This window comes from Urocitellus parryii, chromosome 8, assembly GCF_045843805.1.
Source record: "Urocitellus parryii isolate mUroPar1 chromosome 8, mUroPar1.hap1, whole genome shotgun sequence".
Lineage (NCBI taxonomy): Eukaryota > Metazoa > Chordata > Mammalia > Rodentia > Sciuridae > Urocitellus > Urocitellus parryii.
In genome coordinates this window covers 78510388-78525405 of record NC_135538.1, presented here as the reverse complement: position 1 = coordinate 78525405, position 15018 = coordinate 78510388, and the positions used below count along the sequence as shown (strand labels likewise).

The following is a 15018-nucleotide window of genomic DNA, read 5'->3' as shown; positions in this document are numbered from 1 at the left end:
TTTGCTTTATGACATGTTGTTGGTTATACCTATTAATCTGCTACTGCATTCTTGATTAGGAAGAAACATGAAACTTTTTTTTACAAAGGAATTAAGACAGAATTAAGATAATGCTATGTTGAAAGTGCCAAAAAAATACTTTTCCATGAAAAACAACATGTCAAGCAATGTGTATAACCTGCTACTATCTGAGGTAAGAGGGTGGAAAAACATGAGCTGAGCCCCTAATTGAGGCCAGTCCCAGGCCCAGAATGAGATGGTACAGTTGGGGTAGTCACTGAAAGAAATTGCTGATTGGGGAATCACTAATAAGGAAATGCTAACAAAGAACTGCTTATATTAAATCAGTGATTCTCAAAGAATGGTGTAATAACCCCCAAAGATCTCTGAGACACTTCTGAGAGTCTTCAAGGTCAAAATTATTTTAGAATAATAAGATATTATTTGCTAATTTCACTCACATTGTGTCATGAGAGTATTGTGAAGTTTTCCAAAGGCTATATGCCATGTGATATTATATACATGTACATTTTGAAAATCTACATAACTCAATATTTCCAAATGACCAATGTGTGAAGGATAAAACATCTAATCCAGTGAGATTAGACACCTAGGTTTTAATGTGACTGAATATACAAAGTTCCAATATGGCTTCAGATTCCACTTTATAACTATTTAGATAGACTATCACTTACACCAAAATGTAACAAGTGATATTCTATCAAAGAAAAATATCCAGTTATATGAGAAGACTATTAAATACTCCTCCAATTTCTAACTAATACAGACATCTGTGTGAGGCTGAATTTTCTTCACATTTATCAACACAACAACATACTCCAACAGATTGAATGCAGAAGCAAATGTGAGGGCCCAGCTGTCCTTTATTAACCCAGATATTAAAGAAATTTACAAATATATGGAACAAGCCACTCTTGATTTATTTTTGGCTTGGAAAATATACAAGATTTTGTAAAATGTAATGAGCTGTCTTCTATTTTAGTGGATAAATATTTCTAAATGTTCTCAACTTTAATTTCTAATGTGATTAAGCAGCAATAGATAGACTTTACAAAAGCTTTACTAGAGAGGTTCCTAGATAATTTTTAAGAATACTACTGGGTCTTTGCAGCAAAAGTTTGAAAATCACTGCATTATAAAATTTTAAAGTTTTCTGTTCTAAAAGTTAGGTTGTGCATATGTTGCAGTTTTAAGTATTAAATATGTATAAAATATTAAAGATTAAAATGATAAATTAGAGAACTCTATTGAATAAATTTATTAAGGTATGTTCCTATATAGTAAGGTAACTATAGACAAAAATAATGTACTGTACATTTCAAAAGCTAGAAGAAAGGAGTTTTCACCATAAAGAAATATGAGGAGATAAATATGGTTAACATGATTTAAACATTATATGATGCATACATGTATCAAAACACAACATGGTACCCCATTAATATGTACATCAGTTAATGTTTTTAACTTTTGTGTGTGGGAGACCAACCTTGTACGTAAGTGAGTCACACTCCGCGGCTGAGTACTGAGGTGCTCAGTCACAGAAATGTGACAAGAGATTTCCCCACCTTTCTTGGGTTCGAAAGTCAGTGTCTTGTGCATGGGTGTGTCTTGCTACAGCCCCATGGGTGAAGAAGCTATGCTCACCTGTTCCTTTGTAATATAATCCCTTGCCCAGTTTAGGATAGAATCTTCCATGGAAGTGCCTTGTGTGTGTGTCCCCTTCTCTTACTGTGCCCTTGGGTGTGGCCTACCCAGGTGTCAGTCAACCTGCTGACAGTGGACATCATGAAGATAGACTCAGCCCCCTGAAACTTGACCCCTTGCCTCATTTGAATAGCTTCTCAATAAAAGGGGTCAGTGTGTGCTCTGACTCTCTTCCTGCGGACTCTTAAGGTCAGAGGAACCGTCACAGCGACCCCGAAGAAAAAGGTATTTGTATCTCTTGTGTGGTTATTTTGCGCAGCCCAGTTAGCCCAGTTCAACTGGAGTGACCAATGAGCCTTTTAGTCCTGAGAACAAAAACCGGGCATTTGTGTGTGCCTGTGGAGGGGGTGCGGGGGATTGAACCCAAGGACTTGTACATGCTAGGCAAGCACTCTACCAACTGAGCTATATCCCCAGCCCCTTGTTTAACTTTTAAAAAGCACTATTTTATGAGAAAAAAATAAATATATCTGTCAAAACAAAAGCCAAAATAAGGGTATAAAGTCAATTCTAAATAAATAAAATACATAGCTACTAATCCTTTATATAGAACTCAAAAGAGTTAACCCATCAAGTAGTTCTTCATCCCTGGTATTGTCCTGGGATTGAAACAAACCATATCATACAGGTGGACTGATTTCCTACAGGAGGAAAGGCAACTGTCATGAGGCTGTCTCCATTGACACCTTTGGCTGTTCCTAACTATGTATCCATTTCTAAATTACTGAGTACCTACATATTCTGTCATTTCCATCAACAAACAAAATGAGCCTGCACCCATCTTAACAAACTGATATTAAGAGGGAAAGGTTTTGTAGCTCAGTGTACACTTAAGGGGAGGATAAATTGACATTCTTTAAGAATAAAATGTAACAAGAATAAGAATTTGTTATTAAGAATAAGAATTTGTTAGCTGGAAACTTCCTAGATGTGAGACAAGCTATAAACAAAGCTGCCTGCCACAAATTTTAGCTTAAGGACAAACTCTTAAAACAGAAAGGTATACCAAAAGAAAAACTAATAAAAAATCAAACACCATACAGATAGTCATCCTTAGGAAAGGATAGCATAGACCTGATAACGCTACCAGCAATGTTATCACAATTTCAATATCCAGTACTTGTTCCATTTTAGTTAATTTGCAAAATGAAACACCACAAACAAGCTCTTAGCTTTTTCCCTTAGTCAATTAGTGGTAGTGACTCTAACGTACTGTTAGAAAAAAGAGGATTAATTTAGTTTGGACAAAGTAAAATTTGGAAAACTGAATAAGGCACAAAGACAAAAGCTAAATTTCAAAGCCAAGTAAGAAATTCAGTAGAAACTATTTCAAATTCTTGATTGATTACAGAGATTATGAAAGATATAACTATATTTAATAGTTAAAAGCCAAAGGCTTTAGGAAGTTTGAAAAGGCAAGCTAGAATAAAGAATAGATGCTCTCAGATGGGTTGCAAAGGTTATACCATTCAGAATGGAACTAGTAAGATGTGACGGGAAAGTGAAATTGTTGATTTCAGAAAAGTAACTTCATAATTACATATTAATGTTGATTCCAATGTAATTTCAATTACATCAGAAAGAAAGCAGTTTATATCTATCAATTAAATTTGGAGGCTCAGACTTGTAAACCAAATAATCTTAAAACTTGGGAGTAAACTAAAATCAAGTTATTCCTCTGTGTGCATAAAACATTCACAGCTCTTTGTGAAAATAATTTTTATAACAGAAGTTTTGAAATAAGAAAATAAAAATTTAAAAGTAACCTTCTGACCCAGAAAGAATTGACACCATTTAGAAATCAAAGATAACCTAAATAAACAGACATACTGTGTTTAAGAATTGGAAGATTCAATATAGTAAAGATGTCATTCTTCACAAATCAATTTAATGCAATTCTTATCAACATACCAGGAAGGTGTTTGTACACATAAACAAGTTTATTCTAAAATTTATATGGGAAGGCAAAGGACCTAGAGTAGCTAAAAATTTTAAAATGTAACATGAGAAGAATCACTGTATCTGGCATTAAGGCATACTAGGAATCCTTAAATTAAGACAGTATGGTAATGACAGAAGGAGGAACACATAGATTAATAGAACAGAACAGAGAATCTAGAAATAAACCCACAAAAATGTGTCCAACTAATTTTTGATAAAAGTGTCAAAGCAATACAATGGAGGAAGAATAGCCTTTTTTAACAAATGGGGCTAGAGCAACTGGGCATCCACAGACCCCACCCCCCAAAAAAAGCCCATTACCTGAACCTAAATCTCAACACCCTGCCCCAAAATTAAACTCAAAATATAAATCCTGGACTTAAATTAAAACAAAATCTTTATAAAATACCAAATTGTGAGGCCAGGGTTGTGGCTCAGTAGTGGAGTGCTTGCCTAGCATGTGTAAGGCACTGGGTTTGATCCCTGGCGCCACATATAATACAAAAATAAAATGAAGGTATTGTGTCCATCTACAACTACAAAAATATTTTTTTTAATACCAAATTGTATACCTTAAATGTGTGTGTGTATAAAATTTTCGTCAATTATACCTCAGTAAAAGTGGAGGAAAGTCCTTTTGGGAAAAGTACAGGCGATAGATACAACTGGGATAGAGGCAAAGAGTTCCCAGGCTTAACACCAAAGCACAGTCAATAAGAAAAAAATGATATATTTGATCACATCAAAATTTAAAACTCTCTCAGAAGACCGTGAAGAGGATGAGAAGACAAGCTACAGATTGGGAGAACATATTTACAAATCACACATCTGAAAAAGGACTTGTGTCAAGAATATATAAAGAACTCTAAAAAATCCACAGGAAAAGCATAATAATCCAATTAGAAAAATGACAAAACAGGGCTGGGGTTGTGGCTCAGTGGTAGAGATCTTGCCTAGCACATGTGAGGCACTGGGTTCAATCCTCAGGACCATATAAAAATAAATAAATGTATTGTGTCCATCCACAAAATAATAATAATAATAATTAATTTTTTAAATGGCAAAACAAAGAAAATAAATAGATCTACAGATATTGAATAAGCACATAAAAAGATTATCCATCCTCAGCTATTAGGAAAATGCAAATTAAATCACAATGAGATGGTATTACACAGCTATTAGAATGGCTGAAATTAAAAACAGCATAAACTCCAAACACTGACAAGAATATGGAAAGTGGACAGTTAAATATTGCTGGTGTGTAAAATGGTACCACTACTCTAGAAGAGAATGGCATTTTATACAGAACCAAACATATATTTATCTTACAACCCAGCAGGTACACTTTTAGACATAGCTCAGAGAAATAAAAACTTTTGTTCACACAAAAATCTGTACATGAATACTCATAGCAGTTTTGTTAGTTAATAGCCCAAAACTGGAAATAAACCAAATGCCCTTCAACAGGATACATTGCAACACTCTGCAGTACATCTATACCATGGAATAATACTTGGGAATAAAAAGAAACTACTGACACATTCAACAACTTGGATGAGTGTATATGTGAAATCTGCCAACATCAAAGGTTACATGCTGTATAATTCTATTTGTATAACATTCTTGAAATGACAAAACTATAGAGATGGCAAATGGATTAGTGTATGCCAGAAGTTAGAGGGGAAGGGAAGAGGGAGCAATGGCTATACCAGGGTAACACAAAGGATCCCTGTAATGAAACTATTAAGCATCTTGAATGCGTTCATGGTCACACAAGTCTGTACATTTGATAAAATTTTATGTAACTACACACACAAATATATATAAAAATATAACATCAAAAGCTGAATAAGTTTGATGGATTATATTAATGAATCACAACCAATTTCTTCATTAGAATGTTGTATTATAGTTATGTAATATGTTACCACTGGGGAAAACTAAGTAAAAAGTATATGGAATCTTTCTATATAATTTTCTTACATATGCATGCCCAACTACAGTGAACTTAAAATGTTAAGCTTTTAAAAATCCAGTATGAAAAAAAGATTGAGGACACTATATTGTTAACTGTTTCAAAGACTTATCATTACAGATGAAAGATTTTTGTGCTCCCGAGTGAACAGTCCTATCTACAACTTGGAATCACACACTTATCCCCATTTTTCCTATCCTTGTTTCTGCTCTCTCCTCTACCACCCACCCATCAACCTCCTTCATAACTGGCTATAAAAGAGAACTGCAATTTACAGCTGTTTATATGTATGTATGCACTGTAATTTCTTTCTTTCTCTGTAGTTTTATTCATCCTCTCTGTTTTTATCATTTATATTAATCAGCATTTTGGATTATTTATTTATTTATTCATTTTGGGGTGCCAGGGATTGAAGTCAGGGGCACTCAACCACTGAGCCAAATCCCTAGCCCTATTTCGTATTTTATTTAAAGACAGGGTCTCACTGAGTTGCTTAGTGCCCCGCTAAATTGCTGAGGCTGGCTTTGAACTCTTAATCCTTCCTCCTCCGCGCTTACCACTGGGATTTCAGGCCTAGGCCATCACACCAGGCCATGGGTTATTTATTCCTAATTTAAAAATCCATTATGTGGCACATGTTCTAATTCCCTTTAAAAAGTAATTCAATTCATGTCTTCATAAATGTACTTTGGATAATGATGTCCATCACATTCCACCATTATTGATAACCTCCTACTCCCTCCCTGGTGTGAACAAACTTTATATACAAATAGAGATATGAAAATTTATGTTCTATATATGTGATAAGAATTGTAATGCATTCTTCTGTCATGTATTTAAAAAATAAAATCAGTTAAAAAACAAAAATTTGTTCTAACCCCTTGAGGGGGTCTAAGGATATGGACTTGCAGCCTGCTCCTTGGCGCACCTGCTAGTGAATCTGCACCAACAGTTTGTGAATAAATGTTTCATATCCTGCTTATATAAACAAAAAAAATAAATGAATGAATGAATAAATAAATAAATAATTCGAGGAGCTGGGGTTATAGCTCAGTAGTACAGCACTTGCCTAGCATGTGTGAGACACTAGGCTCAATTCTCAGCACCACATAAAAATAAGTAAAATAAAGGTCCAATGATAAGTAAAAAGAAAGAAAGTGGGCTGGGGATGTGGCTCAAGCAGTAGCGCGATCGCCTGGCATGCGTGCGGCCGGGATTCGATCCTCAGCACCACATACAAAGATGTGTCTGCAGAAAAAAACTAAAAAGTAAATATTAAAATTCTCTCTCTTAAAAAAAAAAAGAAAAAAATAAAGTACTTTAAAAACAAAAAAGTAATTCAAGTACCAATTCCTTATTGAATGATAACTGCTTTCAATCCCCATCCCACCTCATGGTAAATAACCCTAACATAATGACTGCAAAATTTAGAGAATAAAGTAGGAACCTTTTCTGGCTCTAAGACACACTGTATTTAATAAGCCACTGCCCCTGGCATTGGTATACTAGCCATGCTTATTATACAGACTAAGTACTATAACAAGCTGCGCATTAAAAAATAATTAATAAGTACAGAAACTTAATTTACTTACAGTTCTGGGTGTTCTTTGCTCAGAAAGCTCTCACAGCAGACATTATTCCCATAAATTTTGCTTACCTTTACTTTCTAAACTACTTATTAATTATAAGTAACAGAACCCAACTTAAGGTTTCTGTTTGTTAGATAGCAAGTGGCAATCTAATATAAGTTCCATGTGTAAAAGTCATGAAATAGGACTCTTTTTCTTCCTTTCTCTAAAAAAAGGAAAAAAATCCAAAGATTTTTACTCTCAGGCCTATTTCAATATTCTACCATCTACCCTTCTATAAGGTTTTGTTTTGTTTTGGGGAGTACGGAACATACCTTGCCCCAAATGATGTATTATGCATATCTATTACAATGAACAAAAAGGAAATCATAGATCAGATTTCTTATGTTATAGTCCTGAAAGGTCAGTTTTATGTAGCCTCACTACTATAGTATAATTTTCAATTTTAAAGAAAGAATCAAATAGCCAAATAGGAATTTTTCCCTCAAATGACTAAGATCCCTGGAATTAAACATTCATTCATCAATATGTGGCTTATTAACATATACAATCTTTTTGGCATCTTGCTCTTAAATATACAATCTTAAATTTTCTGTAGTTTCTTACTTGGATAATACTAAAAATCATTTTCATTTATAAACAAGTATGAAATCGCAACAGGCTATTTAATCAGAGCATATGAAATGTCCAATGAGAAACAATCCAAGACAGCACAATTAGAAGCTGTGAAAATTTTACCTTAATTCTTCTCTCAGTGTCATCTAACTTTAACTCTGCTGAAACTAGTTTCTTTGCCAAATCATCTCGTTCAGGTAGGTGTCTAGCTTCAGAGATCTTTCTCAGTTTCTCTAAGGAAAATTTTGTCCTAAATAGTTCACATTCTGCATCTTTCACCCTTTTTTCAGTTGCTCGTTCCTTCTCTTGAGATTTTCTTAAGCGTTCTTTGAGTGCTGTAATTTCATTGTTATGACGAACTACAAGTTGTGAGATTTCAAGTTCTGCATCTTCAAACTTATTCAGGGCTTTCTCCTGTCTGTACTGAAGCCTTTTCAAAGCTTTATTTTCTTTTAGCAGCTCAGCTAACTTGACCTGGAGTTCAGATACTTCATTCTGCAACTCATTGATTTTTAGCAGTCTTGCAGAAAGAACCCGTTTTGTGACAATATCAGAATTTTTCCGAAGTGGTTCTCTATTGAGGCTTTGGGAACGAATTCCCACTTGGACTCCTTTTTTGTTTGGTAGACCCTTAGGACTTGGTTTCCTGGAGGCTACAAAAGAGACAATAATAATATACAGTGAAAGCTATACCAGATGTATATGTAGTATCATTCATTCATCCAAACACATGTGAGTCCATAACATTCTTTATTTTTGTTTTCAAAAAAGAATTTTTCCTGCCAGGCATAGTAGTGCATACCTATAATCCCACTGGCTCATGAGGCTGAGGCAGGAGGATCTCAAGTTTAAAGCCAGCCTCACAAGGGGTAGGTGAGTGATTGAGTGAGTGAGCCCCTGAGTTCAATCCCTAGTAACCAAAAAAAAAAAAATTTTTTTTCCAATATTTTGTTAAATATCAGATTTTATTTCGAGCGCCAACATATTGGTTTAGGTACTCACTTCCCTAAACAGCTCTTAATATATTTCTATTAAGAAAGGTTTAGGGTCTTCTAAGAAAGATAAAGAATATTCTATCCATCAAAAATGGCATCCTATTTTCCCTGCATGAACCAGGCCCTGGAGTTCAATCCCCACCACTGGGGGAAGGATTATTCACACTGCTTAAAAAGATGGCAGCCTAGGGTTGTAGCTCAGTGGTAGAGTGCTTGCCTAGCATGTGTAAGGCACTGGGTTCAATTCTCAGCACCACACAAAAGTAATAAATAAATAAAATAAAAGTATACTGTCCATCTACTACTAAAATAATTTTAATAAAAAAGATGGCAGTATCAGGCTTTGACCACCTTTAATTTTATGAGATGACAAGTCAAAATTCAAACAGGAGCATCATTAGCATTGGAATGCTATAAAATAAACATTGGCCAAAACATTGTGATATTTGAGTCATCTATGCCAAGAAAATTGGAATTCTTATTTATTTGGTGCCAGGGATTGAGTCTAGAGGGGCTTAACCACTGAGCTACATCCCCAGCCCTTTTCTATTTTTTATTTTGAGACAGGATCTCACTAAGTTGCTTAGTGCTTCTCTAAATTGCTGAGGCTGGCTCTGAACTCACAATCCTGCCTCAGCGTCCCAAATTGCTGGGATTACATGTATGTACCATGATTCAGCTGTAATCCTTATTTTAAACATGAAAATTTTTCTTCTGTATTAATTACAACTCTTTTTCTTCATTTGGGGAAACAGAATGGCAGCTTATAGTATAGTGAGAAGATTTGAGATTCGAGATTTACCACTTAATAACCCCCTTGGACAATTCAATTAAACCTTTTCAATTCTATTTTCTCAACACGCAGGATGAAGATAACACTATATACATAAATAGATCATTGTTAAGTAAGGTATACATGTAAAAGAGGAACTTCTTCAGAGTATTCTCTGTTAGTAATAAGAACTTATATCCCAATTATCAAAATTATCAAAACTGAACAAAGGAAAACAGTTGTACAAGTGTATTTCTATATACTTTCTTGGGAAATTTCTTTTGTGTGATGTTCATATCAAAACATCAACATAATTTAAGAACAAGAAAAAAAGATCACATTCTATAAAAATAAGCATATGAAATATTTAAAAGTCTACATATTAAATTGTAACATTCTAAAAACTTTGGTATGTTTTATTTTTATTAAAAGTTCATTAAAATTAAGCCTCAATATACAGAGTACCTACTTGCCCTTTAAAAGAGTCATCTGAAAATTTGCCAGAGTTAAGATAATAAACTTTAATCTCTGAGGGGTTTTTTTCTCCTCATTTTTTTCCTCTCAAGGAAGAAATACATTCCAGGTTAAAAAGAAAGAAAAGAAAAACTGAAAGATCCAACCTTACCCTTCCCCATTTCACTATTCATGGATACCTGATTCATTAAGGAAACAAGAAAAAATAACAATTTTTATAATTTTACATTATAAAGTTTTCATTGAAAATATGAAAATTTCACAGACTGTTTTGAATGTACACTTATTTAGAATTCTAGCTCTATAAATGCTCAGATATAGAAAAAAAGTGGCAGCAATAAAAAGAAATGAGAGAATGACTAAATGAAACTATATCTATCCAAGATGGTAGACACTAGCCACATACAGCTTTGGAGAAACTTGAAATGAGGTAGTCTGAATAGAGATATCCTATAACTGTGAAATCCATACTAGACTTTGAACAGTTAGTTTAAAAATGCAAAACATTATACTATTTCATACTGACTATACAGAAATAATACTTTAACTATGTTGGGTTAAGTAAAATTAATTTCACCCATTTTTCTTTTTTGATGTAGTTACTAGTAAATATAAAATGACATGTGTTGCTTACATTTGTGACTTGAATTACATTTCCATTAGACAACATTGCTTTAGAATGTAATTTTGAATTTGGAGTGTCCGTTATTTAAATTTCCTTTCCTTCTTAACAACTGAGATAGCAGAGTTTTGAGTTATAGACTATCTACTCTGAAAGGACTGATACATGTTGATAGTTTTCAAATCGAGATGAAATATGTTAATAGAAGTAAGAAGAAAAAAGATAATTGGCTGTCATGTTTGTCATTCTTCTCTCCCTTGTTATGTCACTATCAAAAAGTGGGTGGAAAGATACTGGATTTTTTCTTCTTACTTCAGTTGTTCAAAATGAAATATGACTCATTTTTAAAATGCAGCAAAAATAAACTCTATCTAACAAAAAAATCAAGATATGTTTATATTACTGATAAGAAATAAATATGTAATATACAAACATGTATAACCAAAACTATTATTGTTATTTTACAACCAGGTGCAGTGGCACACTCCTACTGTAATCCCAGCAGCTCAAGTAAAGAGCCAGCCTCAGCAAAAGCAAGACACTAAGCAACTCAATGAGACCCTGTCTTTAAATAAAATACAAAACAGGGCTGGAGATATGTCTCCGTGGTCAGGTGCCCCTGAGTTAAATTCCCAGTAGCCATTACCCTAAAATATGTTATTATACAAAAAAAATTCTAATAATATTATTTTATTTTAAAAATAATATTTGCTGAAAATTTAAAAGAAAGAATATACTATAAAACATGAAAACCTGAGAATTCAAGTGATTAAGATGCTGCTTTCATCACATTTGTTTTTCCTTAATCTATATTAGTTGCAATTAAAACCTAGAGAAATTAACTTGGTGTTCAAATAAAAATATCAGTTTAGTTCTATTATTTGATCTAAGATGGACAAATGAACACAGATTTTAATTCAAAAGACAGTGGAAAACAGAAAACAATATGAGACAGATGGAAAATGATAATTGATAATTCCTGGTTGATACTGGAACCATTTTTCACAGCTTTTTCTTCATATCTTCTCAAAAAGATAAGGCTTATCAAATTCTGACTCTAATTGGGTGACTTGGTAAGTTACTTTTGGGGGAGGAAGGAAAAATTAAAGTACTCCTTACCTAATAATACTTAAGTATGTTAATAATTTCTTAGGAATAACAGGTATTTTCTAAGATCCAATTATAAAAGATATTTGCTCTTAATTATAAAACAGAAGCTTAAGATCATGCTCTCAATTATGAAACTAACAAGATCTTCTCACTGAAACAGGTTTGGAGGAAGGGATCCATACCCCACCATCCCCAAAAAACATTGCTTGTGGCGGGGGAGGCACTCAATTGTTAGAAATAGGGGCATCCCTGAGTAGCCAGATAGGGACTAAATTAGGGGTCCATGAAAAGACTGCTTTCAAAAGGAATACATATTCTTTGTAGTTTTTAATAGTATCATCACTTTTCAAAGTAAAATTTTATAAAAACAAATTAAATTATACCAATGCATATATCTTTTCAATAATTATTCCCCACAGAAATAGACATTAATTAAATTATATTATAATAAGATGCAAGGTATTTCATGATATGGCCTCTATTATTCTTTCAGCCTCTAATTTTTATCACTCTCTGCCTTGCAAGTTTTACCAATCTAAGCTACTGCTATTATAACTGTGCTTTTTAAATGCATACAATAATTACCTCACATACATTTACAATATTTTTCTAGGCTGTTATTACTCGGTACAACGAGATTTCCTGACCCGAAATTTAATAAAATGAAGAAATTATAGAAGACTAGGTAACCAAATATGTTCCAGAATAGTAACATTTTAATAACAAAAATATTTTTAATGATTATAATAGAGATCACAACACAATGGGAAAAAATTAGACTGGTAGTCCAAAATTCCAAGCGTATTCCTAGTTTTAATTCAAACTTTTGGAGTCCGCAATAAATTACCAAGGGTAAATAATTTCACTCAAACTATAAAAATGCCCCTAGCGACTTTATATCAATACCTTTCACTACTTTTTAAAAATGAAGATACAGAAAAGTACAACTGACTTGTAGGTTTTCTTTTGGTTTTGCCTTTACAGGAAGTACATTAGAGATCCAAAAATAAATATTTACTTAGGAGGAAGAGAAAATAAGCAGCCTTACGTTATTTTATTTTGTATAATGCATGATTTTGAATATTAAAAATGGAACAGACAGACCCATTAGCAAGGCTTATATAAATTTATTAAAATATAGCCTATTACAAATGTAAATCAGCCTACATCCATGTGTATAACACTATACATACTAATAGAAGACTTCCATTCGTACAAGTTTTCCTTAAGCATTGTACATAATCTTCTAGGTCCACAGAACTCTTCTAAAGAATACTTACATTGGCAATATACTTGGTTATCTGATGCTTGTTTTTTAGAAGTTTTTCCCATAGTAACTGTAGGTGAAGAAGGACTAACTGGCGATGACTGACCAGAAGACTGGGATGTAGATCCAAACTCAGAGGAATAATTAGAGCTATGTTGTTTGTCTGCTTTTCTTTCTTGATCAGCATTTGGACTTTTTGCTCTTTCCCCCATTGTTTTGAAAAATAGTCTCTAGTCACATAAATTCACAGATTGATGACAACACTGAAGAACATTTTCATAGTCTTCATAATATTATTTCCAGGCAATTTATTTTTTCCACGAAATATAACATTCACATTAGCACCCAAGATACACTTTATTCCCTATAATTAAGGAAGAGGAAAGGAGACTCATCATACATTCATGGAATACATTTCTACAATTAATTATAATGTAAAATGCTAAAAGAAAAATAATATACCATTTATAATTTATCTATTTTCACACATAAGTTTTTGACACTATTTGAACAAAAGACAGTTTCTGTCATGGCCTAGAAAGAAGATAACATGCAAAGTACTTAAATAAGTGTTAACTAATTTGATTCCCTTGAATCTTAAGAGTTATAATAAACATAAAACTTGAATCTTAACAGGGCTATAACCACCAATATTTTTCTTTTTTTGCTTAGTGGGAGGGAGAACGAACCTGCAAATCTGTGCAAAGAAAAATACCTAATATTTACTACAAAAAATGTAAAAATTAAGTATACTTTTAAAAAATTAAAAGAAAAGGCATTTGACAAAAAGCATTTCCAAACATGACAGGAAAATGGTTACCATCTGTAACATGTAAACAAATACCTCACATTATCTAAGAAGAAAAATATGAGGAAGAAGGTAAATAGGCAAAATATGTAAGACCCAAAAAAGCAATACAAATGATACACAAAAATGTTCATCCTCATAACATTTTTAAAGCTATAATATTATTAATTTTTTTCAAAACAATAACACTGTTTGCAGAGGTGCCATCAGGAAAAATCCATGGAATTTTGGGGAAAAAAGTTGGTAAGATGTATTAAAACTTTGTTGTTCCTTCTCGCCCTGCAACCGGCTTCTCTATCATCATCATCTTTTTCTATTACCAAAGATTGAACCCAGGGGTGCTTTACAAGTGAGCCACATCCTCAGTCCTTTTTATATTTTTTTTTAGAGATAGGGTCTCACTAAGTTACTTAGGGCCTGGCTAAGTTTCTGAGGCTGGCTTTGAATTCTTGATCCTTCTTGCCTCAGCCTCCTGAGGTGTGCACCACCATGCCGGGCTAATTGTGCTTTTAATCTCTGATTCAATAAAACCATTTCTGGATTCTGAGAAAATGACTCTAAAAATAGGGAGAAAGTCATATGCAAATGTCTAATGGAGGACAGTGCAATTTTTTAAAAATGGAAGTAACCTAGATATATAACCATCAGATTAATTGAGAATATAATTTATGTACTATAAAGTCCATACAGCATAGTTTTTGTTTACAAAAAGTTTATGTTCAAGAAAAATGCTTATGCTATTGTGGTAAAATAAACAAATTCCAACTAGTTTATATAGTATGATCTCAATGCACATTTATTGAAAAGAAGATTAAATTACTAAGTATTCTTCCTATTTAAACTCTTGATCCTCTTGCCTTGATCCTCCTTTTTAAATAACTGAAAACAATTTACAAAACAATTTACAATTTAGTCCACATTCACATTAGAAAAGAGAAGATACACTTTATTCCCTATAATTAAGGAAGAGGAAGGGAGACTTATCATACATTAATGGAAATAGTGTCTGCCTAAGCAACTTGGTTTTAGATTTTTGTATCTCTCCTTTAAAATATTTTGTTTTCTAATACATTCACATTAGACTACTTTTAAAATGAGAACAGTTGCTTTTAATATTTGGAAAAA

General features: G+C 33.0%; 1 protein-coding gene across 1 annotated transcript in view; it reads right to left on the bottom strand.

Annotated features, from left to right (window-relative positions):
- The window catches only part of Lca5 (lebercilin LCA5), a 32426-nt gene extending 18985 nt beyond the window's left edge, over positions 1 to 13441 (bottom strand). The window contains exons 1-2 of the mRNA XM_026411186.2: positions 13099 to 13441; positions 7969 to 8498 (exon numbers count right to left, since the gene is read on the bottom strand). Of these exons, the coding sequence (XP_026266971.2) occupies positions 7969 to 8498; positions 13099 to 13297 (729 nt within the window). The 5' untranslated portion in view covers positions 13298 to 13441. The remainder of the gene's footprint in view (positions 1 to 7968; positions 8499 to 13098) is intronic.
- Between the last annotated feature and the right edge of the window lie 1577 nt (positions 13442 to 15018).